Source organism: Alnus glutinosa, chromosome 14 (genome assembly GCF_958979055.1).
Source record: "Alnus glutinosa chromosome 14, dhAlnGlut1.1, whole genome shotgun sequence".
Taxonomy (NCBI): Eukaryota; Viridiplantae; Streptophyta; class Magnoliopsida; order Fagales; family Betulaceae; genus Alnus; species Alnus glutinosa.
Window position 1 is genome coordinate 18,045,245 of NC_084899.1, and position 25,160 is coordinate 18,070,404.

The 25,160-nt window shown below is 38.3% G+C and overlaps 1 protein-coding gene and 1 long non-coding RNA gene across 4 annotated transcripts in view; one reads left to right on the plus strand and one right to left on the minus strand.

Moving 5' to 3' along the window:
• Positions 1-1,052: 1,052 nt before the first annotated feature.
• Positions 1,053-3,255, minus strand: LOC133856661 (uncharacterized). The gene is made up of 3 exons (XR_009898242.1): positions 3,156-3,255; positions 1,789-1,826; positions 1,053-1,509 (listed from the first exon to the last, which is right to left on the minus strand). It is a non-coding gene; the product is annotated as an uncharacterized LOC133856661 (long non-coding RNA).
• A 1,473-nt stretch (positions 3,256-4,728) lies between these two features.
• Positions 4,729-25,160, plus strand: part of LOC133857165 (uncharacterized) — a 60,371-nt gene continuing 39,939 nt past the window's right edge. The window contains exons 1-5 of one of the 3 annotated variants that reach the window (XM_062292309.1): positions 4,729-5,037; positions 5,824-6,007; positions 6,155-8,317; positions 17,940-18,015; positions 18,696-18,818. In XM_062292309.1, the coding sequence (XP_062148293.1) occupies positions 5,833-6,007; positions 6,155-8,317; positions 17,940-18,015; positions 18,696-18,818 (2,537 nt within the window). In that variant the 5' untranslated portion in view covers positions 4,729-5,037; positions 5,824-5,832. Of the gene's footprint in view, positions 5,038-5,823; positions 6,008-6,154; positions 8,318-17,939; positions 18,016-18,638; positions 18,819-25,160 lie in introns of those variants that run through there. The other 2 variants (XM_062292308.1, XM_062292310.1) reach the window with 2 other exon arrangements.

Genomic DNA, 25,160 nt, shown 5'->3' on the forward strand with positions numbered 1-25,160 from the left:
TCTTGTTCTTTTTGAAGAAAAAAGGGATGGAAGGAGGGGGGGGGGGGGGGGGGGAGAGTGATGTGGTGTGGAGTGTACCAATAATAAAAATCACTCGTAATATAACGAATCCTTGTAAGATAGGGTTTATGTGAGGGTATCGAACCTCAATGATTGTAGGTTTTGTATCATAAAGTTTACTAAGATTAATTGTAATATAATCTAGAGAAGGGGTTGATTGGTTTGTAGCAATTATTATTGAAATAAAACGTAAATGAAAGTGTAAAATAATAAGGAGAAATAGGGATTGATCCCACCTTTAACATCATCATAATGGTAAATTGCATTTAACATGAGAATTTCATGTACATGAATAATATGACTCGTGTCTGTGTATCAAGCATCCAACGATGTTGTCAAGAAAATTATTTTATTAAAAAATAAACATGGTTTATTTTTCGACAAGATATGAATTCTCTACTTAAACTAAGGTGTAGAACAATTCATTCTTACTAAGCATGGGCTATCAAATATCCTAATTAGTTTACACATAATCAAGAGATAAACATAACTCATCTTTCGGATAGCATAAATAGATTTACCTAAATTAAACTAACTAGAGTGTAAAACAATTTATTCTTGCTAGGTATAGCCTATCAAACCCTCTTGATTCCATGTCCATTAAAATCGTTGTAAAACCATCATTCAAATAATCACAGAAAATATGAATTTTGAGTTCAATAAAGATAAATAATTTTCTAAGACAAGATAATAGATTTATCAAAATCTAATATAAACATTAGAAACAATCTCAAGATTAAATAACCAATACTTATGTTCATAAAATTCCAAATAGAAAAACACAATTACACCATTATGATTTAGAAAAGGCTGCATCAATACCTTACGGAAGATTTAGCCGCTCATGGAGACACTAGAAATCATCTTTTTCAGAGAGAAATTCATCCCAAATCGCTGCTGGAAATTCTCCACTTTTTTCTCAAAAACCCTAGCCTCTAATCCTATTGATTTTTATTCTTTAATGTAACTAATTTGATCTTTTCAATCTGGACAAGTCTAGGATATTTATATAGAAGACAAGTGAAATACTCGTGGATTTGTACATATCAAAACATCTAATCCAAATAGAAATCATATAAAAACTCCTAAGTGAATTTGATATCTTGTAGTCAACTCTGCAGTTTTCGACTGTGCTCGGGCCCAAGTATTTATGTGCTCGAGCTCAATTTGCGCTTGAGCCTTCCTGATGTGCGTTGGAGCCCAATGTGCTAGTGTCTTGCGTGCGCAAGTCTTCTTGCTTTGCTCGAGCTCCTAATGTGCGCTCGAGCCTTATGGATGCCTGATGCGCTCAAGCCTCCTGATGTGCACCCGAGCGGCACGGTCTTGCGCTCGAGCCCAGTGTGTTGCGCTCAAGTGGTTTGCCTTACAGATTGCAGGATTTTGCTTTTGCTAGAGTTGAAGCTTTAAGACTGAAGATTACTTGTGTTTTTCCATTGGTTTCTGAGAGTGCTATTAATATAAAAATAATGCAAAACATCATATCACAATGAAACTAAGAGACTAATATATGCGAGTTAAGGGTCTTGAATGTGCAATATTCAATGCTCATCAGTAATACACAATAATTTGAAATCCTTAAGCTCACAACATATTTATTGGAAAGTATGCAATAAAAGTTTTGACAGTTTATATCAACATAACATGCTCTAAAATGGTTTTTTCTTTCTTTCTTTATTTTTTCTTTTCTTTTATTTTTTATTTTTTTTAGTTCCGTAAGTATTCACTTACCTTGACCACTCTGATGATTCCTCAGACATCCTAATTTCCTGCATTGCAAATCAATCTATAATTATCTAAACACTAATTACAAACCTAAAAATACATTTAAAAACCTAAAACACACTTCAGAGAACCCTAATTCAGGTTTTAGGGACAGTCGGGATCGATCCTAAGGGTTCTGCTATTAATCCTAGTTGTCTGAGATCGATCTTGCTAGGCTGGGATCGATCATGGGGGACTAGAGATTGATCCTGGTTGGCTGGTATTAAGGTTGTACAAGCAGTTACGGTTAGCAGTTATTGACTAAGACCGCTAACCACAACCGCCTAAGGCAGTTATTGAATTTTAACAACCGCAATTGCTTAGCTTATGCGGTTAGTGGTTATGGTGTTTATAATCAACGGTTTTATAATCGTTTCTAAATTTGGGCTTTGGGCTAGTTTTGGTCCGGCTTTGGGCTGTTTTATTTTTATTTTAAAAAAAATAATAATTTTTGGACTTTTCGAGCTGGTATTTCCATATATAAATCCAAAACATTAATATAAAATTAACACATCTAAATACAACAAATCTAAATACAAATCCAAATTATCTATATAAAAAAAAAAATACAAATCCAAAACCAAAACATTACAAATCCAAATAAAAATCCAAGACATTATAAATCCAAATAATCGAATACAAATCCAAAACTAAAAAATTACAAATCCAAAACATTATAAATCGAAAACCAAAACATTACAAATCCAAATCCAAACATTAGTACATTACAACTCAAAAATCAATCCAGAAGCAAAAAAACCCTCTGCTTATCCATTAAAGAAGAAAATAAAAGATTATATTAGCTTAATTATAATATTGATCATACTTTCGTGCAATATTAAGCTAAAATGTCAAAAAAGGAAAAACAAAGTTCGCTGGAAAGCATCACGACATTCAAATTCATTATATCCAATTATCCATTCACAATCGGCCTTAAAAGAGATACCCAGAAAGCATCAAGCTTTGGTCATTCTCTTTTTTCTTACTTTATAAGAGTTATTTGTCTAGAAACTACAAAAAAAAAAAAAAAAAAAAAAGAAAGAAAGAAAGTCTCCATGGTTACGAGTTTGGGCCACACAATCTACGCATATTGTCCAAGACTCCAAATGATGTTCCTAATTTCGATAGATCTATGGGACTTGATGAAGATGGTTTCTATTTTCTAAGGATGAGCATCTTCTTCTTGGGCAAGTCCACTAATATATCCATAGTAGTACGTATAATGCTTTGCCTTGAGGATAATCCATCAAAGAGGCAAGCAAGTCCAAGCACTTGTATATCCAAATTTTTGTTGCCATTTTAAGAGAGAGAGAGAGAGAGAGAGAGAGAGATACTGTAATAGAACTTGAAGTGGAGAGTAACAGTATTCGGTAGCAGGCCAGCGGCATCAACTGTCAACAGCAGCGCAGTGGAATGAGATGGGAGGGATGCTGAAAGTGGTCGAAAGAAAGTTGAAACCTAAACCTAAAGGCTAAATCAGTAAGTCTAATTATCTAAGCATTGCGGTATGAAACTGCGTCATTTTGGTATTTAAAATACCAAAATAACGGTAGTTGGCCCAGGTAAACATGATTTTTTTTTAAAATATATATAAGGGTAGGCTGTTATCGGTTATTAACCGCCGACCCCTATAATTGCTAACTGCCTCTTCTTAAGCGGTTAGTGGTTATTTATAACTGCATTCAAAAGTGGTTATGCAGCTATGCGGTTATAACCGCTCTGTTTGTACAGACCTAGCTGGAATAGATCGTTAGAGAACGAGAAACAATCCTACCCTATTAGGATTTGTCCTATCTAAGTAGGTCATTGATCCTACTTGGCAGGGATTGATCATAGGTCAATCCAGCTTCTCTTTCGGGTCCTTCCAAGCCACTAACACACAGTCTAATCAAAATCAAACGTCCCACATGTTCAAAACGTTTAAGAATTTATTTAGGTGTTAAGGTTATGCTCTTGATATGAAACTATCAAACCTTGATAACCATAAAACTTTTTAAATCATAAAATTAAATGATATGTGTGTGATCATTATATATGTAAAGGTAAACGGTTAGCGTTTATTAATCACATTTGCCTACTTCCAAAACTGCTAACCATATCGTCTTAGGCGATTAGCGATTTCCTCAGCGAAGCGGTTATGCGATTAGTGAGTAATGGGCGGTTACTATAGCTCATACACTCCTACTATTACCTGACTTGAATTCAACCTTCTCTCTCAATACAATAGTTAGGGGTAATTACCTTTTCCCCCTATAAACTACCAAAAAATGCGCGATGCCCCCATGAACTACCAACTCGACCAAAATAGAGCATTCAACTACCAAAGATAACCCTTTTACCCCCATCCGTTAGTCAAAGGGGTTAAAACAAACGGTCAACGGGTCACGTGACTGTCACACGCCGTTTTATCCTCATTTTCTTCTTCTTTCCCCCATGAACTACCATCGTCTTCCTCTTTCCCCCCTATGAACTACCACTATCTTTCAACATGCCCCCATGTAAAACGGCACATGACCCGTTGACTGTTTCTTTTAACCCCTCTAACTGACGGAAGGGGGAAAAATGGTTGTCTTTGGTAGTTGAATACTCTATTTTGGTCGAGTTGGTAGTTCATGGGGGCATCGTGCATTTTTTGGTAGTTCATGGGAGAAAAGGTAATTACCCCCAATAATTAAAAAAAAAAAAAAAAAAAAAGTTACTATTAACAATTTTTTCAACAAAACGATTATATGGTTAGTGATTAGCGGACGGTTAGTACACTTCTGCGACTACTTGAATTGAATTCAACCTTCTCTCTCAATAAAATAGTAAAAACAAAATCACAAAAACCTTCTTTCTCACTAAATAGTTGAAACAAAAAAAGCAAATCATAATTGTGACCATAGAGGGAAGGAAGGAAGCATCCTTACGAAACGTGCACCCGTAACTCCCCTGGCACAGACAGAAACGCTCTAAAATCGGAATTGACCGAAAAGCCCATGCTCTACCACACTCTTTCTCCCTCTCTAAACTTGAGATTGCGCTCCTTCCCAAACCTCAAAACCTACGGTCCTCGATCGGAATTTCACTCCGGCCTCACCGGAAACATCTCGGCCTCGAAAAGCGAGGTAGAGAGAGAAGCTATCGACCTCGATTCAGATTCTAGAGAGAGAGAAAGACTGTCGCGATTCTCAGAAATGGTGGCGCTCATTGACTAGACCGTCAGTGCAAGTCTCGGTTTGTTCTCGAGCGTTTTCTTTGTTTGTATCTACTATTCTAGCCTACTCATTCTTTTTTGATTCTTATTCATTTATTCTTCTTGAATTTGATTCCTCCAATCTGGTTTTACGACTTCTTTGATTACATTTTGATTCCGCTAATCTAAGCTTTAGCTGGCAATTGATTTCTATTACTTTTTTTGGGTTAAATTTAATCTTTAATTTATGTTTGGTTGAGCTTGGTCTGTGTCTGATTGAGAAGGTATTAAATTACGCTGATTGTTTGGTTGCCAAGAAAACTGAGTGAAAGGAAAGGAATACACTTTTTAGTCTTGCATTTTATAATCTGTTTAGTTCATAGCAATCGACGTTACTAGACATAACCGACCAACTTGATTTTAAAATCTCATGTGTATGTATTTATGTATGCATACATTGTTTCGCCATGATCGTTGGTTGCAACACTTCACATTCATGAGGTCCCTTTATTCGTATTAAAATTATGACTTCAATGAAGTATTTGTTTTGGATGAATAAAGAATTCAAAATGTCGAATAGTCTGCAATGCTTACACAAAATGTTCCTTTCCTTTTCCTTTTAGTTGGACAAGTATTGCTTATTATGTATATATTAAAAGTATTATTACTTCCATTTAATTATTGTGGTTCCTTTCTTATTTTTTCTTATTTCGTCTTTAAATGCAGTTTAGAAGCTTACAATGGGAATACAGTTTTTTTTTTTTTTTTTTTTTTTTTTTTTTTTTTTTTTTTTCACTTTTCTTAATTCTGCTTTCTTGCTCACTTAGAATATCAGCATGGGTTTACCTTTGGGTGGTGAGGGTCCTGCTATACTGCAGTTGCAAAAATGGCACCCCTCTCAGGCCCAACTGAACCTGTCGGAATTTCGTGAAGCTTTCATTTCTCCTACAAGACAGCTATTGTTATTGCTTTCGTATCAGTGTGAAGCTCTGTTGCTTCCGCTTATTACTGGTGAGTTTTACTAACTCAATTATCTTTCTCATATTTGTGCTTTTGACTCTCCCAGACTGCCTAACATTTCTCAGTCACATGGACCTATGTGTGAGTACGTGTGTGTGTTTGATAGGCAGTTGTTTAACCCTTTTTATTTGCCTGCAGGGGACTCTATAAGTAGTAATGATTTGGAAGGTAGGGAATGCACATCTGGGTCCGTTGTGGATTTTGATAATGATTTTTCTCTTGAATCAAGATCTCATAGTTATACTTTTCTTGGTGATGTAAACTCACTGGCTTGGGGTATCTGTGGTGATACCTATAATCAGCACAAGGATACTTCATTTAGAGAACTTCTATTTGTATCTGGCAGCCATGGTGTTACGGTCCATGCTTTTTGTGAACCCAATAGAGGCAGTGCAATGGCTAGAACTGCACCAGAGGGTGACTTTGGGCAAGGGAGGTGGGTGGAATGGGGGCCTTCTGCTACACTAGCTCAAAATATGGAAGTGCAGGAACCTTCCATCTTGTGTTGTGAACCCCCTGGAAATGTTGTAGATGTAAACACAGACAATGGAACTAGTGAAATTCCACAAAATACTTCTGAAGTAGATGATGATTTGTCAAGAGGAGTTGCTTCTAAGAAATGGTTGCAATCTTTTTTCGTTAAAGCTGAAACTATCAAATCTGATGATACCGTATGGACCAGGTTCCCAGAAAAATCATCAATTCCTTGCTCTGCAGAGGTTGTTTCATTCAGCCTTTTCAATAGTAACTTACCACTTCTCGACTTCTATTACAAAGGAAACTCCAAATCAAATAAGGAGAGCCGGCAGGAAACAGTTCTTGGTTCAGAGAATTATACATTTATCAAGTCGAATTCTGCATCACCTGTTTCAAATTTTAAGTCTGATGTTTTGTCCAATGTTTTTGGTTTTGGAGTGAATGATTTATACAAGTGCTCCAGGGTGTTCTCTAGCAATTCACATCACTTAATTGGATTCGTTTTAACATTGGTGGATGCTGTTTCTGTTAATACTAGTGATGAAAGTGAAAGTAGCAGGAGCAACAATTTACTTCTTGTTGCAAGGTTAGAGAGTTGGGGAATCCAGTGGGTTTCCTCAGTAAAGCTTGAAGAAAGTCTAAACATAGGTCCAGTGGTTGAGTGGGCTGACTTCCGCTTTTCTGATAACCTTCTTGTTTGTCTTAATGCATCTGGCTTAATCGTTTTTTATGCTGCAATGTCTGGTGATTATGTTACATGTATAGATGTTTTACAAACATGTGAACTTAATCCTCAATCAGCTTTCCTGGAGAAAGAAAAGATTTCTGTAGGAATACATATTAAACAAGTTGATGAAGTTCGTGAGAAGTCAACTGATCAATGTGCTGGTTTATTTGGTAGAAGAATGTTTAAAAGGTTGCTTGTTGATTCACATACTTCTCTCTTAGCGGTTGCTGATGAATATGGTGTAATATATGTAATTCATGCTGGAGACTATATGCCAGACAAGTATTATAAATCTGAGAAATTGCTTCCACATTTTCAGCATTTGGGACTTGGTATGTCAGTTGGTGGTTCTGATATTGGCACCCAAAGGGTGTATTCTAGTTATTCTGGCCATCTTAAATCTAATATTTTATCCAATATGGGCGGGAGTTTTTCCTTTTCAGATGATATTGGAAGTAATGTACTTACAAAAATCCGAGACTTGAGCCTTCAAGGAAAGAGGAACCAGTACGACTTAAGTTTAAGTGGCTTTTCTGCTGCTTCGAAGACGATAGATCAGAGGTTTCATGATTCTGAAGTACCATCACACAGTTTGCGAAAAATCTTTCTGTCCATGTATAGATTTAATGAGGATGATTGTATCTGTTTTTCTCCTCTAGGAATTACTCGGCTCATTAGAAAACACCATATGAAGAATCAAAAGGGTTCTCAAATTGTTCATTTTGACCTGCATGCAGAGTTGGCAGTTCGTGATGACAGCTGCCTGAATGGGTATGAAATGTTTTTTCTACAAGGTAGAAAGGAAGCATTTGTTGGAGAAGCAGTTGGTTGCACATTTGGAGGATGGTTTTATTTGGTGACAGAAGGTGGTCTTTCAGTGGTTCTTCCCTCTATTTCAATTTCATCTAATTTCCTTCCTGTTGAGACCATTGGATATCGGCAGCCAATTATCGGTAGAGGCATTGGATGTCAAGTTAGAGACACATTCGAAATTAATGAATCAAAACAGCCCTGCCCACCGTGGAAACTTGAAGTTTTGGACAGAGTTCTTTTGTATGAAAGTCCTGAAGAGGCAGATCGTTTATGTTTGGAAAATGGTGAGAATAATTGAAATTGAACTTGTTTGTCATTCTAGCTTTCCATTGATGTATATACTTTGCAAGGATTTTCCATTCTGAATTTTGTTCTGGATCAATGTTTCATATTCTGTACTTTAGCCTGGTATCAGTTTCTCATTTATTTCACATGATTATTTTTTGAGTTGTCTAATTAATAGTTCATTGGTTGGAGCAAGCTGATGAACAGTCAATGTTTTATATCGCATTATTGTTTGAAATGTCATGTTAAGTGCTGTTCTTGTCAAATTGAAACTATTACCATATGTAGAAGATTTTAGTTGTGATAGTTTGTCTTACATTAGTTTGAGGCTATGTGGTGGGTAATAGTAAAAGTGACTAGAGTAGATGCCTCGTCAAAGATGCTAGATTTCAGTACAAATTTGACAGATTGCGTGGGTGAAGGGACTGAAAACTATATGGTGATAGGGTGTAGTAGATGGGGTGGTAGACCAAAACAATTTTCGATTTTCTGTTATACCTGATCATTTAAAGATGAAAACAAAGGGAAACCTTGTTAGGGTGTTGAAACAAGCTATCAATGGAACTAAAAAGCCAAAGCCAATGTTATTGGTCAGTAACAAGTGTTGGTTCCACCTAAGTGGAGTCTTAGGAGGGATGGCTTGGAGATAGTTGTACTTGTTGACATTTTTTTGATGTGATTGCTCTCAAGACCCCGACCTGTGCACTGGCTCTTGATCCTTGTGACAATGTTGTGTAAAAGCCAATGTTATTTGAAAGTAACGAGTCTTATACAGAGCCATGAATAACATCTTCTATATAAAAGGAATAAGACTGAAGTTTTGAAAACATGAATCATGACCTTTAGTATAAACTAGTCATAATCACTAGTGTGGATATAAACAAAAGACTCAACCACCCTCAAATAGAAATTGTATACAAAAATACTTTTTTGATAGGTAAGCAGAGACATTATATGAAAAGCGTAAAGGCGCCCTTAAGCATACATGAAGTGTACAAAAGGACACCAAAACAAGAAAGAGAAAGAAAAAGGAAAAAACCCGCAAAACCCAAAAACAGGAGGAAACTCAAACACCCCAACAGGAACTAACCCCCAAAACCCAGAGAACATTACATCACAACAAGGGCCCTCTTGCCTTGCCCTGGTTAGAACTAAAACCCCTAGCATCATAATTAATCAAGCACTCTAAGTTCTTCACCTCTCCTTTAAGCTTAGGAGTGGGTACTAAAGTCTCTTGACGCTGCTCCTCATCAACTTGAGTCATTAAGTCCCAAAAGCCCTTCACATTCCCCTTATGGGAGACCCCAACATTTGAAAATTGAAATCATAAACCCCTTCAAAATCACCCCTCTTCGTAGATTCACCCACTTCTAAGGACAAAGGAGGGCCCTCGACACCACAAGGCGGAGGCTGGCCAGCTGAAGGACTGCACAGGAGAAGAAACCCATGTCGAAAAAGACTAACTAGAGGCTTCCTGACTGCCACAGTCTCAATCGGCAATGAAGAATGGAGACCCAGCGTAGAAGGAGAGATGATGGCATCCATGGATATTTTCGAGTACAGTACTAAGAACAATAATTTTTACCTTCATACTTGCTTGCCAGTCCTACATCATAACGGGGATTTATCGTTTTTCATTCCAGTATAAACATTGGTTGTTGGATATGGTAATTTTCCGAGTCCCAGATTAGTGATGTGACTTGCTTGCATTTCAGTGTGGGCATTTGTGCAAAAGAACCACTAAATATTGTAATGAATTTTGTAATTATGCTCAAATAGGTTTTCTTTGAGCAGAGCATGATGAACCTGCAACATGTAAGTTGTTAGATGGATCTTACATTTTGTAATTGCTGTTAAAGTGTCCCACATCTTCAAGAGATTACTGACCTGGGAAGTTTATAAGCTATGGACACCTCTCTTCTTTTAAGGGGTCTTTTGAGAGTGAGTTAGGCGCATGGACTTTTATATGGTATCAGAGCAGGTTCCTTGGATGATGTTGGGCATTTCCCTTCTGTTGTTGAATACATGTTTGGCCAAAGATACCACACAGGAGGGGCCGTGTTAAAGTGTCCCACATCGCCAAGAGATTACTGGCCTGGGAAGTTTATAAGCCATGGACACCTCTCCTTTCTCAAGGCGTCTTTTGAGAGTGAGTAAGGCTCATGGACTTTTACAATTGCATCATAATAGGCTATACACTTTAATTGTTAGTTAGTTCCACATGGTTGACTGAATATCATATGGTCCACATTAAGCACAATGGGGCTATTCTCCACATAGCTATAACTGAACGAGTACCTACCTGACCTCTCCAACAAGCTAACAAATATATCACCCTTTCAGGCATAACCCATGTAACATTGAAAAGAGTAAAGAGCGTAATCCATAAGTCCTGTGCCACTTCGTAGTGAAGAAGAAGATCTATAGATTTCTTCGCTCCTCTTAAACATGCAACACCATCCCACCATTATGCTCATCTCTTTCGCAAATTATCCTAGGTTAGAATATTACCAAGAGCTTTCGTCTACACAAAGAAACTCTCTCAGAGGTGCTTTAACTTTCCAGATACCCCTCCAAGGAAAAGAAGAAACCCTCGAAATAGAAAATGCATGAAAAAATGATTGCACCTCAAACTTCTTAATCTTTGAAGTAATCCACCGAATACATTCCTCCCCACCTTGTCTCCATCTGAGAGAATACAACATCCCAAAAAAGGCAAGCACCACCTCTACCTCCCAATCCTGTACAACTTGTAAAAAAAGCACATTCCATTGATTCAATACCATTGGAAACTTGCATATTATCTGTGACCCTCGCCTCCTTACATTGTGAAATAAGAAATAACTCCAGAAAGGCGTCCTTCATAGAATGATCCACACACCAAACATCATGCCAGAAGCTAATTTGAGAACCATCTTCTACTTCAAATCTAATAAATCTCGAGAAAATTCCCCACCCCCTCCTAATATGTTTCCACACTCCAACACCAGAAGGCCCCTCAACTTCCTTAGTTCACCAACGTCCATTCAAACAATCATATTTTGCTTCCACAACCAAATGCCAAAACGCTTCAGCAAATTGCCATAACCATTTACCCAACAATACTTGATTAAACTTACACAAATTTCGAATATCCAAACCGCCAAACTGCATATTAGAACAAATATGTGACCATTTAACTAAATGGAATTTAAACTACTCATTTAGACCACCCCATAAGAATTCTCTTTGAAGTTTCTCTCTATCTTGTTCGTCACACCCAAAGGAATAGGAAACAATGATAAATAATATGTGGGTAAATTAGACGAGGTACTTTTAATCAACATCAACCTCCCTCCCTTCGACAAATAAAGCCCTCTTCCAACCGCCAACCTTCTTTCATATTCTCGACAATACCATTCCATATAACGGAAGACCCAAATACTTCATTGGTAATGGTGCCACCCTACACCCAAAAAGACTAGCCAAACTTTCTATATCATCCACCTCACCAATTCGAATAATATGTGACTTCGACAAGTTAATATTTAACCCCGATACCGCTTCAAAGCATAAAAAAAGACTTCACAGATTACGAATATGTACACCATTTGCGACGCAAAAGATCAAAGTATCATTTGCAAACAACAAATGTGACACAACCATACCTGCATTATTCTTCGAACCCATTGAAAAACCAACTACAAGACCCCTGTCTTCTGTGACCGCCATCATCCTGCTCAGAGCCTCCATAACAATCACAAAAAGCAAAGGAGATAACGGATCCCCTTAGCGTAATCCCCAATTACTACTAAAGAATCTAGAAGGGGCTCTATTAATCAAAACATAATAGCAAACTGTAGAAATACAAAAAGCTATCTAAGCTCTCCATTTCCCCCTGAAACCACTTCTTTGCAACACATAATAAAAACTCCCAATTCACATGATCATAAGCTTTTTCTAGATCCAGTTTAGATAATAAGCTTGGCACCTTAGATTTGAGGCGACTATCAATGCACTCATTAGCAATTAAAACTGAATCCAAAATCTGTCTCCCCCGAATAAACGCATTTTGTGACTTTGAAATGACTTCTCCAATACATGTTTCAATATGTTTGCTAGCACCTTATATATTATTTTGTACATAGCGCCCACGAGACTGATAGGTCGAAAATCCTTAAGATCCACCACTCCAGCTTTCTTGGGGATGAGCACTATGAAGGTTGCATTTAGACTTTTCTCAAAACTCCATTTTTTGTGAAATTCTCTGAAAACGGCCATAATATCCTCTTTAAGAACTTCCCAACATGATTTAACAAAACCCAAAGAAAAACCATTGGGTCAGGGGCCTTGTCTCCATTCATTACTTGAACCACCTCAAACACCTCACTTTCTTCAAATTCTCTTTCCAACCAAGAACCCTCATCTGCACCAACAGAATGAAAAGAAAGTCCATCTGGCTTTGGCCTCCAGCTACTCTGCTCTGAATACAATTGTGTATAAAAAAACTGTACTATATGCGCCTTGATTGCTGTAGCATCTAATGACAAAGACCTATTGACAGTTAAATATTCTACAGTATTATTTCTTCTATTTGAATTAGCCATCCTGTGAAAGAACTTGGTGTTCTTATTCCTCTCTCTCAACCAAAGAGCTCTAGACTTCTGTCTCCAGCTCACCTCTTCACATAGCAGCAACCTCTCCAACTCCCTAGAAAAATCATCCTTTATCACCCTTTCTTCCTCGGTCAATGCTCTTCCTTCTCCAATGATACCAAACTCTTGAATACCATCCAACAAAACCTTTTTCCGTTGCCCTACATGCCCAAACACTTCTTCATTCCATTTTCGCAAGTCAACCTTCAAAGCCTTCAATTTGCACGCCAACACGTAACTAGGACAGCCATGAAACTTATAAGATTGCCACCATAATTTCACCCGATCCAAAAATCCCTCAGATTTCAGCCACATTTTCAAACTTGAAGTATCCACCACTTCTATTCGTCACCCCACAATCAAGCATTGGAGGGAAATGGTCTGACAAAAGTCTAGGAAGTCTCCTTTGAATTGCATTAGGAAATTGTTCTTCCCACGCAGGAGAAAATAAGAATCTATCAATTCTTGACCAACATTGCACATCCTGATTATTAGACCAAGTGAACTTACTACCTACCAAAGGACTATCCATAAGCCTCTGTTCAATAATGAAATCTGAAAACTCCCCCATAGATGATGAATAACGTTGTCTCCTGATCTCTCACTCGGAGAACGAATAACATTAAAGTCTCTTCCAATGCACCAAGGCTTTTCCCACCAACTCATACTTCCAACCAATTTATCCCACATAGGTTTTCTTTTGTGGTCATCATTTGGACCATACACACTTGCAAAAGCCCATTCAAAATTATCACTTTCACAACGAAAGGAGCAAGCAATGATAAATCTTCCCTTCCAAACCTCCATCTTTTCCACAACCCTTCTATCCCACATCAGCAAAATTCCTCCAGGGACCCTAAAAAACACCAATCCACATGAGCGCAACCCTACAAACTCCGTACCATCTCCCTATTAACAACTTGAAGTTTGGTTTCCTGCAAGCAAACAATATCCGACTTCCACTCTCCTACGAGTCCCTTAATCTTCATCCTCTTCTCCAGATTCAGTCCCCTCACATTCCAGGATAAAATCTTAGGGATCATTAAGCACACGAAAGCCCCTCCCCCTTCCTTTATCTTTATTTGATGTCCCTCTGTTTGCATCATAGGTGATTGAACATGCCAATGGCTGTAATTCTCTTTTTCCTTTGGTATTTGTCTTTGCCAAAACATTTGAAGAACTCGCCATTCTACTCTCCTTCCTATTTGCTTCAATAGCTGTAAATAGTGCCAACATTTGCTCCTCATAACCCCCTCATATGACAAGCCCACCGCATGACATAAATTTTTCACCCTCTCGACTACCCAATCAAACAAAGCTATCTCAGGAAAATACTGACCCTCTAGAACAGCCACCAGAAGGGCTTCCAATGGTTCTATCTCCATCACTTCATCAATACTGTAAGGCACCAGATCAAAGCATCAAAATGATTTTCCCTGTCCGCTATAGTTGAACATAATCCACTCTCAGCACCATCTATATTTACTGTCTGAAATTCCTTACTGTCTTCCCCCATACCTTTTTCGAAGAAAGCATCAGAGCTCATAAATCACGCCCCAGAGACAGCACCCTCTCATCTTCTCTGTTGATCACATATCGACACAGTATTTGCGGACCACTCTTCTTTATTTTCCACCGTTGTCTATGGATGACCTTCTCTACCCCGATAATGTCCTCCCCTGAACCCTCATACCCATTCGAATGCACAAAATCCCCCACCTTACCTGAATCCTTCAACTGGGCCTCCATGCCATGAAGTTCATCAAATACATAATAAAGTGGCTCTTCCCTCATTACATAAATCCATCCATACTAAAGTTGACTCTAAAATTCCATTGCATCCAAATCAATCAAGATCTATGTAGTTGTTCAATAAACTTTATACTTATCACATGTAATATACGAGTCTTGCCTATTTAAGGAATACGAAGGAGGTATGTGTCCTCTTGCTTTCCTTGACCAATCTTCCATCATTACATAAATCCCTTAGTACCATTTATCCAGCCATTTTACCCCCCACATATCACTTCCCCATTCTGTTTCTAGTTCTTTTAGCCACAAGAATGTCATCCATATTGGACAAGGTTTCTGAAGGTTGCAACCCACAAAGCCAACGAAACAGAACTTCGACAAAGCATTCGACCTCCTCAAAACTCACGCTGCTGCCGTTGCCAATTCCCCCTTAAAATGTAGGACTTGGAGGACCATGTCCTCTCCATCCATGGTGCAATTCAAGCCAACATTTGAGGACTCCAAGCCAAATAGATCCAACTCTCTCCAACCTTCAAATCCAAGCTCTTGCAATTCTATCCCAAGCCAAATGCCAGGAAACCCAAATAGATTCGAAAGAAACCCAATTGATTCCATCCGAAACCAAATCCCAAGAAGCCCAATTTAATTCTACAAAGACCCAATTGGAGGATGCCTCTATTGCGGACAGTTTGGAGCTTTTGGGTGGTTCCACTTAGTGGCACGTGAGCTTTGCTAAAGAGGCATGATTGGGAAATGGATGTCTTTGCTTCATTGTTCCAGGTGTTGCACTTAGTCTTTGTGAGTATAGGTCGTAAAGATAGGCTTTGGTGGGTCTCTTCCAAAAGAGGCTTGTTCAAGGTCAATTCCTTCTTTAGCTCCTTGGCTTGCTTTGAAGGTAGTCGCTTCCCATGGAAGAGTGTGTGCCGGACTTAGGCTCCTTTGGGGTTTTTTTCTTTTTCGTGGTCGGCCTTCCTAGGCAAGATCCTTACAAAGGATAATCTCAGGAAGAGGCATGTTATTATTTTGGACAGATGGTGCTTGTGCAAGAGACATGTGGAATCAGTGGATCACTTCCTTCTTCATTGCGATATGACTTCCGCTTTGTAGATTGCTCTCTTTACTTGCTTTGGTATGTCTTGGGTTATGCTTAGAAAAGTTATCGACTTGTTTGCTTGTTGGTGGACGTGTAGAAGGCTGAGGAGTGCTGTGATTTGGAAGATGGTGGCGATTTGTCTTTTTGGGTGTGTTTGGAAGGAAAGAAATAGGCATGTACCGAAAGTAGGGGGAAGTTTTTGAAGAAATAATAGGTGTTTCGAAGACTTGGAGAGGTCCACCATCCATGGAGGATTATTTTAGCTTTGTTTTTTCATACTTTGTATCTTTGGACGGTAGTTTTTGTGTCCCCACTGTTGCTTAGTTATGTCGATTTCCTTGTTCGTTTTTCTCTTTCTAGTTAGGTGATTCTTTTTGTATACTTCCGGTGTACTTAGGGGTGCCTTACACTTTTAATAAGACTTGATTAACTTATAAAAAAAAAAAAAAAAAAAAAAAAAAAAAAAAAAAAAAAAATTCTACAAAGACCTAATTGACTCCAAGCCTTCAACCCCAGGACAAATGCAAAGAAAACCAATTGGTTCCACCCATTGAACCCCAATCCAATTCTAAAGAAACCCAATTGAGTCTAACCCTTCAATCCCCAGTAAAATCTAAAGATTAAATTTACAACCCTCCAAAACCAAGAGAAAAACTGAAGAATCTTTGCTCAAATGGATGTCTCCTTGGATTGGGAAACATCCATTTTGAGTATGGTGCTATTGGCACCATAGATTGTGACATGCTACCTCGGTGGAGACAATGGCTATGGTGGTTTGGGGGTGGAGGAGGGGGGAAATGGGGGTGGTTAAGTGAGTGAGTTGAGGGGTGAGCTAGTGAGTTGGAGAGTGCATGAGAATGATTTTGATTTAATGATGTGACTTATTGTAAACCATAAGGTCAAATTTAAATGATGTGCCAAAATCTTTTCTGATAAGTTTTTTGGCCCCAAGGGAGGGGGAAGAGGAGATTCGAACTAGTGCAGGTGAGCCGTTCCTAGATTAAATCACTTAATTAATGTTCTAACAATGTGAATTTGGAGATTTTAAGTGTTTTTTCATTGCTGATGCACCCCCCCCCCAAGTGACGCTTCATTGACAACTTCACTTATCAGGTGGGGAGGGGACAGGTTCATTTAAAAGTGTTGGTTGGTTTATCCATTGAGATATTTAGACCCTTCCTATTTTAAAGTTCTGTGATAACTCCATGTAAGCATTTATTGATGTGTCATTTCCCTCTTTGGGCTAGACTTTTCTTAGCGAGAAGTCGATGATGATCTCTGATAGTGTGGATTTTGTATAAGCTTGTTCAACTTTTGTCCAAATGGGAAAATGTGAGTAATCTAGATATGCTTAGTGTGGAATACTGCCATAATCATGAATCATCATGTATAAGTAAAAGATCTTGGTGTATCTTTACAAAACTCGGATATTCTGCAATTTAGATTCCATGGGATATGAGTCGGCTGTAGAGTTATCGAAAGTCAGATTCAATGCATAGCATCTTGTGGGGTATTTGGTTGGAACAGCAATTATACAGGATAATATGAAATTATAGCCTGTCAAAGTTGATGTTCAAACTAAATGCAATATATCATATTTACTTAGGTTTAATCCATTTGTGGACAAGAATAGAATGACTAGAGTCGATTTTCAAAGTGCATGAACTTGTTTGTGTCTTCAAGGTGTATGCAACACATGCGCACACACACAAAGAGGTTATAGTCTTGATCATATTATTTAATTTAATTTATATTTTCATTTGATTGTTTGAGGGTCTTCCTTTCTTTGAGCATATTTGTTTTGGCACTTTACTAAATATCTAGTCACTCTTCAACAGTCCTTTATTTGGTGGGAGGAATATGATACTTTTAATAAATCTGTTATTTTTTCTTTTTTCTTTTGGAGAAATCATAGTTCCAAAAGTTCAGAACTAGCAGTTGGAGAAGATTTTAGAAACCAAAATACATGAAGGGCTACAATACTAAATTAATTTCGTTGGTTTTGGCTCTTTGATTTTAACATGTGATGGATACTTGTTCATCAAATGCTCTGCATTTGGGGATATGCCTTTTTTTTTTTTTTTTGGAATATGCTAAACTGTATTTGAGTGGTTCCATGACATCTAGATGCTACCATGTCAGGGTGGGACCTAAAACTTTCGCGGATGCGTCGGTTGCAAATAGAGTTGGACTACTTGAAATTTGATGAAATAGAGGGGTAAGATTTTATTTTTGATATGCCATTATTACTTTGCTTGTTTGTCAAATGACTTTCTAGGCTGCTTGCTTTAAGAATATGATTTATTATATTAGAGTACATATTTTTTTTTTCTGGAATGACCGGTTTAGATTTATGTGTACATGTATTTTTCACAAACCATTGGTCTATTCTAGAATGGATCTGATAATCTAGTTCTGATTTATACTAAGCTCATATATATTTCTCATAGAAATTCCCTGATTCTAATTTTATAGGAATCTAAAACAAGTATAAACAAGTTAGAACCAAGACTCAATAGTAATTAAAGTAACCACATAAAGGGTGCTGATTAGGTGCAACCAAATATAGAGACTATATTTGAATAATTTTGGTGTTTAAGGTTTCTTTTTGGGGACCTTTTGCCTGCATCGCCCAGTCTTCCTGCAAACTTCTTCCTACCTCTTTTAATAGGACCAAAAGAGAGCCAATCAAGTGTAAGTAATTTGATTCTATACTTTGAAACTTGAATGTCAGAGAATCTCCTTAAAATTATCTAGATATATCTCTTTCCAACAGCCAGACCAGAGCATCTACTACTTCAATATTGTTATGAAGGGATCATATTGAGTTTTTGTTCTCAGGGCAATCATATAATGTTAAACCGATGGATTTCTTCTTTCCTTTTGGTGGATGAACAGATCTCTAGAAAAGCTTGTGGGTGTAAATCTCGCTGAAGAGGGAATTTTAAGATTGCTCTTTGCTGCAGTTTATCTGATGCTCTGTAAATCTGCCAGTGATAATGAGGTTTCTGCTGCATCAAGGTAAAGTTCTTTTTCCAATTTCTGCTTATTCTCATGGATATCCTGAGGACTGTATCCATTGCCATGTCTGAAGTAAGTTGACAGAAAATGGCATTTGCTGCTTGAAAAGACCTTTGAGGGGCTAGAGCATATACCATGAATCTTAGATTTGTTTATCTTCATAGTACTTTTGAACCAAGTCAATTGTTGTCTCTGCATTTTTCAAATCTCTATATAGGGAAGAATAACTGATATTTATAATGCATCATAGTTAGAGAAAAAATTTCAAAATAAGTGCAGGTTTTGTTAATCTTTCTGTTTTGTTGTTTTGCTCATGTTTTTGTTCTTTTTTCCCCAAACCAAGCTCCTTGCCGATGTATATTAAGCTTAATACATCCACCAAAGAGAATCACAGCCATCGACTAATTTAAGAAAACTGAAATTCAATTTTTAGAGCAAGTACTTGTAAGCTTAATATACATTGTGGCCTACTTACTAAAAACTTATGTTTATGGAATTAGTGATAAATGTTTTTGACAAGTAATTCAAATCCATTAAAAGCGTAGAGAGGACCCTAGTACACATGAGGTATACAAGGGACCCCTAATGTAGGGAAAAAGACAAAACTCAAACTCAGAGAAATTGGAAATTGGCAAGCTATTGAATGCTACTATCCATGTGTAAAGGGATGGGAACATCTTTTTCAACTATAACATCGCAGTCTCACGATTGTCAAAGCTCCTTGCGTTTCGCTCTCTCCAACACATCATATTAAACACAAAGGAGCCAACTTCCACACTGCAAAGTAGTACGATGTCCCAAATGTCCTCTCCAACTCATCAACAGCTTTCTCACCCTTCGAGGCAAACCTATGCAACACCAAACAAATGGAAAGTAAACCCCATAATTCTATTGCAATCTCACAATGAAGGAGGTGATCAATAGATTCCTCACTTTTCTTGCACATACCGCACCAATCCACCACAACAATATAACTTCGTCGTAAGTTATCCAATGTCAAGATTTTCCATAAAGCCACTGTCCACACAAAGAACGTCACTCTTGAAGTTGAGAGAGCTTTAATTTTTCAAATACTCTTCCAAGGAAAAATGGGAACTTACCAGAGCAGATATCACATGATAGTAAGACTTTACTTCAAATATTTCCTTTTAGAGGGAATCTAGCAAATTTTATCCTCACCTCCTTGCTTTACTCTTTGAGAAAACAACTCAAAGAAAGTAGAGATCACTTCCACCTCCCAATCATGAACAGTCTTGTAAAGAAAATATTCCAATGGACATTTCCATTTCTTAATTGCATATGATCCGCCACCCACGCATCCTTACAACGTGCAATACTGAATAATTCTGGATAAGAAAGCTTCAAAGGCTGCTTAACACACCATAAATCATGCCAAAATCGCACAATAGATCCATCTTCTACCTCATACTTAACAAATTTAGAAAAACCTTCCCACACCTCATTCATTTCCACACTTCCACACCGCAGGGACCCGCAACCTCCTTAGAACACCAACCTCCCATCAAGCTATCATATTTAGTGTCTACCACTTATCTCTACAGAGCCTCCCTCTTCATAGCATATCGCCACAACCACTTACCTAAATTGAATTGGATTTTTCACCATCAAACCCCCTAAAGTTATTGGAATAAATATTTTCGACCACTTCACTAAATGAAACTTAAACTTATCACCATACCCTCCAGAGAAAATCCCTTTGAAGTTTTTTCAGTCTATTAGCCATACCTATCGGGATAGGGAAAATAGACAAATAATATGTCCATAAATTAGAAAATTGTTTTTTTATTTTTATTTTTATAATTTTTATTAAAGTCAACTTGCCTCCCTTAGATAGAGAAAGCCTCTTCTAACCTGCCAACCGATGTTCCATTTTCTTAGTAATGTCATTTCAAATGTTAGAAGCCTTGTAAGAAGCTCCCACATCAATTATGGTGATGCTAAAGGTCCATCTAGGAGTAGGAAAGGCAAGGAACACATGATGTAGGTTTGTGTGCTTTGGTGGGTGGGTGGGTGGTGGGTTGTTTTGTTCTTAGTTGGGTGCTTTTGTAGTTTGTTTCGGGGTTTTTCTTCATTTTCGAGGGTTCAGGTTTTATTAGTTCTATTGGGTTTTTGCGGGTTAGTTTTGGTTGTTCCTGTGTATACTTCATGTGTACTTAGGGGCGCCTTACGCTTTCATTAATAAAGTCTTCTTACTTATTAAAAAAAAAAAGCTCCCAAATGAAGACCCATAAGTTTTATTGAAAAAAGAGGAAAATCCTCGTACTTGAAGGGTATACAAGAAAATAAGATCACCAAAGAACTAGCTGCTATACAATGAGCAGCAAGAACTGGGTGTTACAATCTAGAAAACAAATCAAATCTACCAAATTCCCTGAAGAGAAGGTAGGAACATGAGCAAGGGCCCAATCCAGGAGAGATCTCAGGAAATAGGATTTAAGAAGAAGCACACCGGACTCACTATCCTCAAAGATCCGACGGTTTCTTTCTCTCCAAATGCTCCACATTAAGAGGGCTGGAATAACTTTCCAGATAGCTTCTCTAGGATGTCCATGTCCAAGGAATTTCTAACAATGGAACAGTTGAGGCAAGTTACTAGGTGTGACCCAAGAGACCTCAAAGCTGATAAGTACTAGGTGCCAGATATCTACAGAGAACTCACAATGGAGGAGAAAATGATTAATAGTTTCTTTATCCTTCTTACAAAGGCAACATCGATTAATCAGGTAAAACCCCTGCCTTCTAAGATTGTCCACCGTGAGAATTCTACCCAGAGCTGTGGCCCATAAGAAAGCAATGCGCGGAGGGGCCTTCACTTTTATCATCAACAAAGCCACTCTACACCCAAGAATGCTAGCCAAACCCTCTACATCACCCACATCACCTACATGAACTATCTTTGACTTGAACAAATTTATCTTTAGCTCCGACACCACTTCAAAACGTAAGAAGAGTCTGCAGTTGTCCGTAATTAGCCTAAAAAAAAAAAAAAAAAAAAATCAAAGTGTCATCTACAAACAATAAATGCAACACTACCATCTCCTCATGATTCCTCGATCCCTTCGAAAATCTTGATAAGAGTCCAGTGTCCACAGTCACAGATGTCATCCTACTTAATGCGTCCATAACAACCACAAACAATAAAGGAGACAATGGATCCCCCTATCTTAATCCACACGAGCTACTAAAGAAATCAGATGGAGATCTATTAATGAGAATGAAAAACACACCGTAGTTATGCAATGCTCTATCCAATCTTGCCATCTCTCCCTAAATCCACATCTCTTTAACAAGTATAACAAAAACTCCCAATTAACATGATCACAGTTCTTCTCCAAATCCAATTTACACAATACTCCCAATTCCCTAGATCTAATCCGACAATCCAGACATTAATTCTCCATCAGGACATAATCTAGAATTTGTCTAACTCTAATAAACATATTCTGTGAACTTGAAACAATCTTTCCCAACACCAATTTCAACTTGTTTGCTAGGACCTTAGAGATAATTCTATACATACCACCCGCTAAACTAATAAGACAAAAATCCTTAATCTCTACCGCCCCAGCTTTCTAAGGGATGAGAGACACAAAAGTAGCATTGAACTTTCCTTGGTAATGAAGCTCCTTGAAAACTTTCATAATGTCCTCTTTTAATACCTCCAAACACTTCTGGAAAAAAGTCATAGAAAACCCGTTAGGTCTTGGAGGAGCCTTATCCCCAATGAAATTTTTCACCACCTACAAGACTTCACTCTTTTCAAATTCTCTTTCAATCCAATTTCTTTCATTTGCATCAATCGAAAGGAATGAAAGGCAGTCCAACTTTGGTCTCCAATTATACTGTTAAAAATACAATTGTTCATAAAAGTTCACAATATGTTCCTTTATTTATGCGGAGTATGAAGTCATGGTCTCATTTACATTTAGGGACTCCACCGTATTAATTCTTCTATGTGAATTTGCTAATGACGAAAAATTTAGTATTTTTATCTCCCTCTTTCAACCAAAGGACCCTTGTTATGTCTCCAACTCACTTATTCAAGAAGGATATTCCTCTCCAACTCTCTAGAAATATCTTCCTTCCTCAACCGTTCATCTTTAGTTAAAGGTCTTTCCTTTGCAGTCATATCCAGCTCACAAAGACCATCCACCATCTCCTTCATTTGCTTCCCTACATTAGAGCATTCACATCCAGCTCGACAAATATTTAGCTAACATTTAGCTAAAGAACAAATTTTTCTATTTTAGCTACCAACTTTTTCAAAGAACCTACATCGGGCTCATCATTTTAGTTATTCACTTTCACTATTCCATTTAAACTATTTATTTTTTATTTATTTATTTTTATTTTATCTAGTTTTACTATTCCTAAAGAAGAGAGAGAATCAAATTGATTTTTTTTTTTTTTAAGTATAAATTATGCATTGTTGAGCTACAATGTTGTACTGTAGCAACTCAGCAATTCTTTAGCTATTTTAGCTAGCTGGATGTGGAGCTATTTTGGAAATTTTGCTATAGGGCTAGCTAAAATAACCTTTTAGTTATTTTGGCTAGCCCGATGTGAGTGATATCTTACCAAAGACCTTCTCATTCAATTTCAATGCTTTCAATTTTTGTGCAAGCACATAGCTTTTTTTTTTTTTTTTTTTTTTGATAAATAAGAACTTTATTAAAGAAAGCGTAAGGCGCCCTTAAGTACACAGAAAGTATACAGGAACAACCAACGCTAACCCTCGAAAACCCAAAACACCAAGGCCCTAGAACACGAAAGAACAAAAAACAAACTACAAAAGAAACCAACTAAGAACAAGACTACCCACTACTCGTCAAGGCACAACAAACCTAAAACATGTGTGCCTTGCCTTTCCTACGCCTAGAGGGATAGTTCTCGTCACCATAATTGATGGAGCTATGCAAATTCAGAAGCTCCCTTTTTCCTTTAGACTTCTGGCGCGCAAAAAACTGGAACTCCTCTTCCATGGCATCTCGAATAGCCATAGCCTCCTCCCCAAATTTCCATCCATCGCCCAATCTAAGGGCAAACCATCCCAATAATCATCTTCTTCCTCCTCCCACACCACAATCTCCCCGTTATGATCAAAACCAACTGGCCAATTCTGAGATTGGGAGAAACCATTTAAGCAACCACTCGAAGGGGAGGAAGGAGCTACCATCCTGCCATTGTTGACCTCCTGAGGTGACGCGGGAGGGACTGGAACTATCGGGGGAAGGTTGAGAAACCCCTTCCTAAAAAGGCCCTGATTCAGGCGTCACTGACTTCTTCATTGCAGGAGGCTTTACCGCCTTCTCAGCTGGCGGCTCTGCACCCGTAACCCTCTTATCAATGTAGCCAACAGACATCTTTTACGGCTTCCAGGGAATCAGAAAGTAGTACATCATTCCACTTCACAGAATGCCCTTCCCTCAGTTTTTTTGCCCACCTGTAGTAACACCGAAAAGGCTTAGAAACCACCACAGGGAGGGGAGAACGCAGCTTCTCTCCCAAAATAGTTGCTCCAGCGAGAGACGGAGGGGCAGAAAAGGGTTTAGGAATCTGAAGCGTCCCCAATGGAGTGAACTTAAAGACAGAAGCCGAATAAGGATCAGGATCTGCCGGAAAGCCTAGATCCAGTGCCAGTGAAGGGGGGAAACTGAAAAGATTAGAGGCTGGAATCCTGCTAGAAAACATCGGAAACACTTGGGAACTGCTCGACTCACCCTTGGAAGAAGACTCCGCCCCTGTAACTATCCCTGTAACTACTGTCGATGAGGGCTTTGACCTAGAAGAATCCCCAACAAAAACCGATGAAGCTGGACTCACACCCTATTTGGCTCCCAACGCTGTAACCTCCAAACCCCCAGGAGGAAGCCGATTCAGAACCAACCCAGAAGACACCTTTGTTGTCGTCTCTGGCAAGGATGGCGGCGGACAGGAAACTTTAGGTTTCCGCATGAGTCATGCCACGCGAAAACCTCAAAAATCAAACGAGAGTACTTACCCTGCAGACGTACATTCTGGTCTTTGTCCAACAGATCAAGCAGGTGAGACTCCAACGAGAAGCAATCCACCACCGATCTCGGATCAGCCTCTGCATGCCACACCGCCGGAAGAAGATCAAGCTCGCAAGGTTCCAACAACGAAGCCATTAACCAGGAATGACCATCACCCACTATGGGCATCGTCTTTGCAGTAGTGGTCGAATCTGACCTCAAAACCTCCGCAAAAGAAGGCCCCGTCCACTTTGGAGCCAAGCCCAGAGTTGGCTGAACATCCTTCATAGCCTTCTTCTCCGATGTAGATGAGGAACCGAGCATGCAA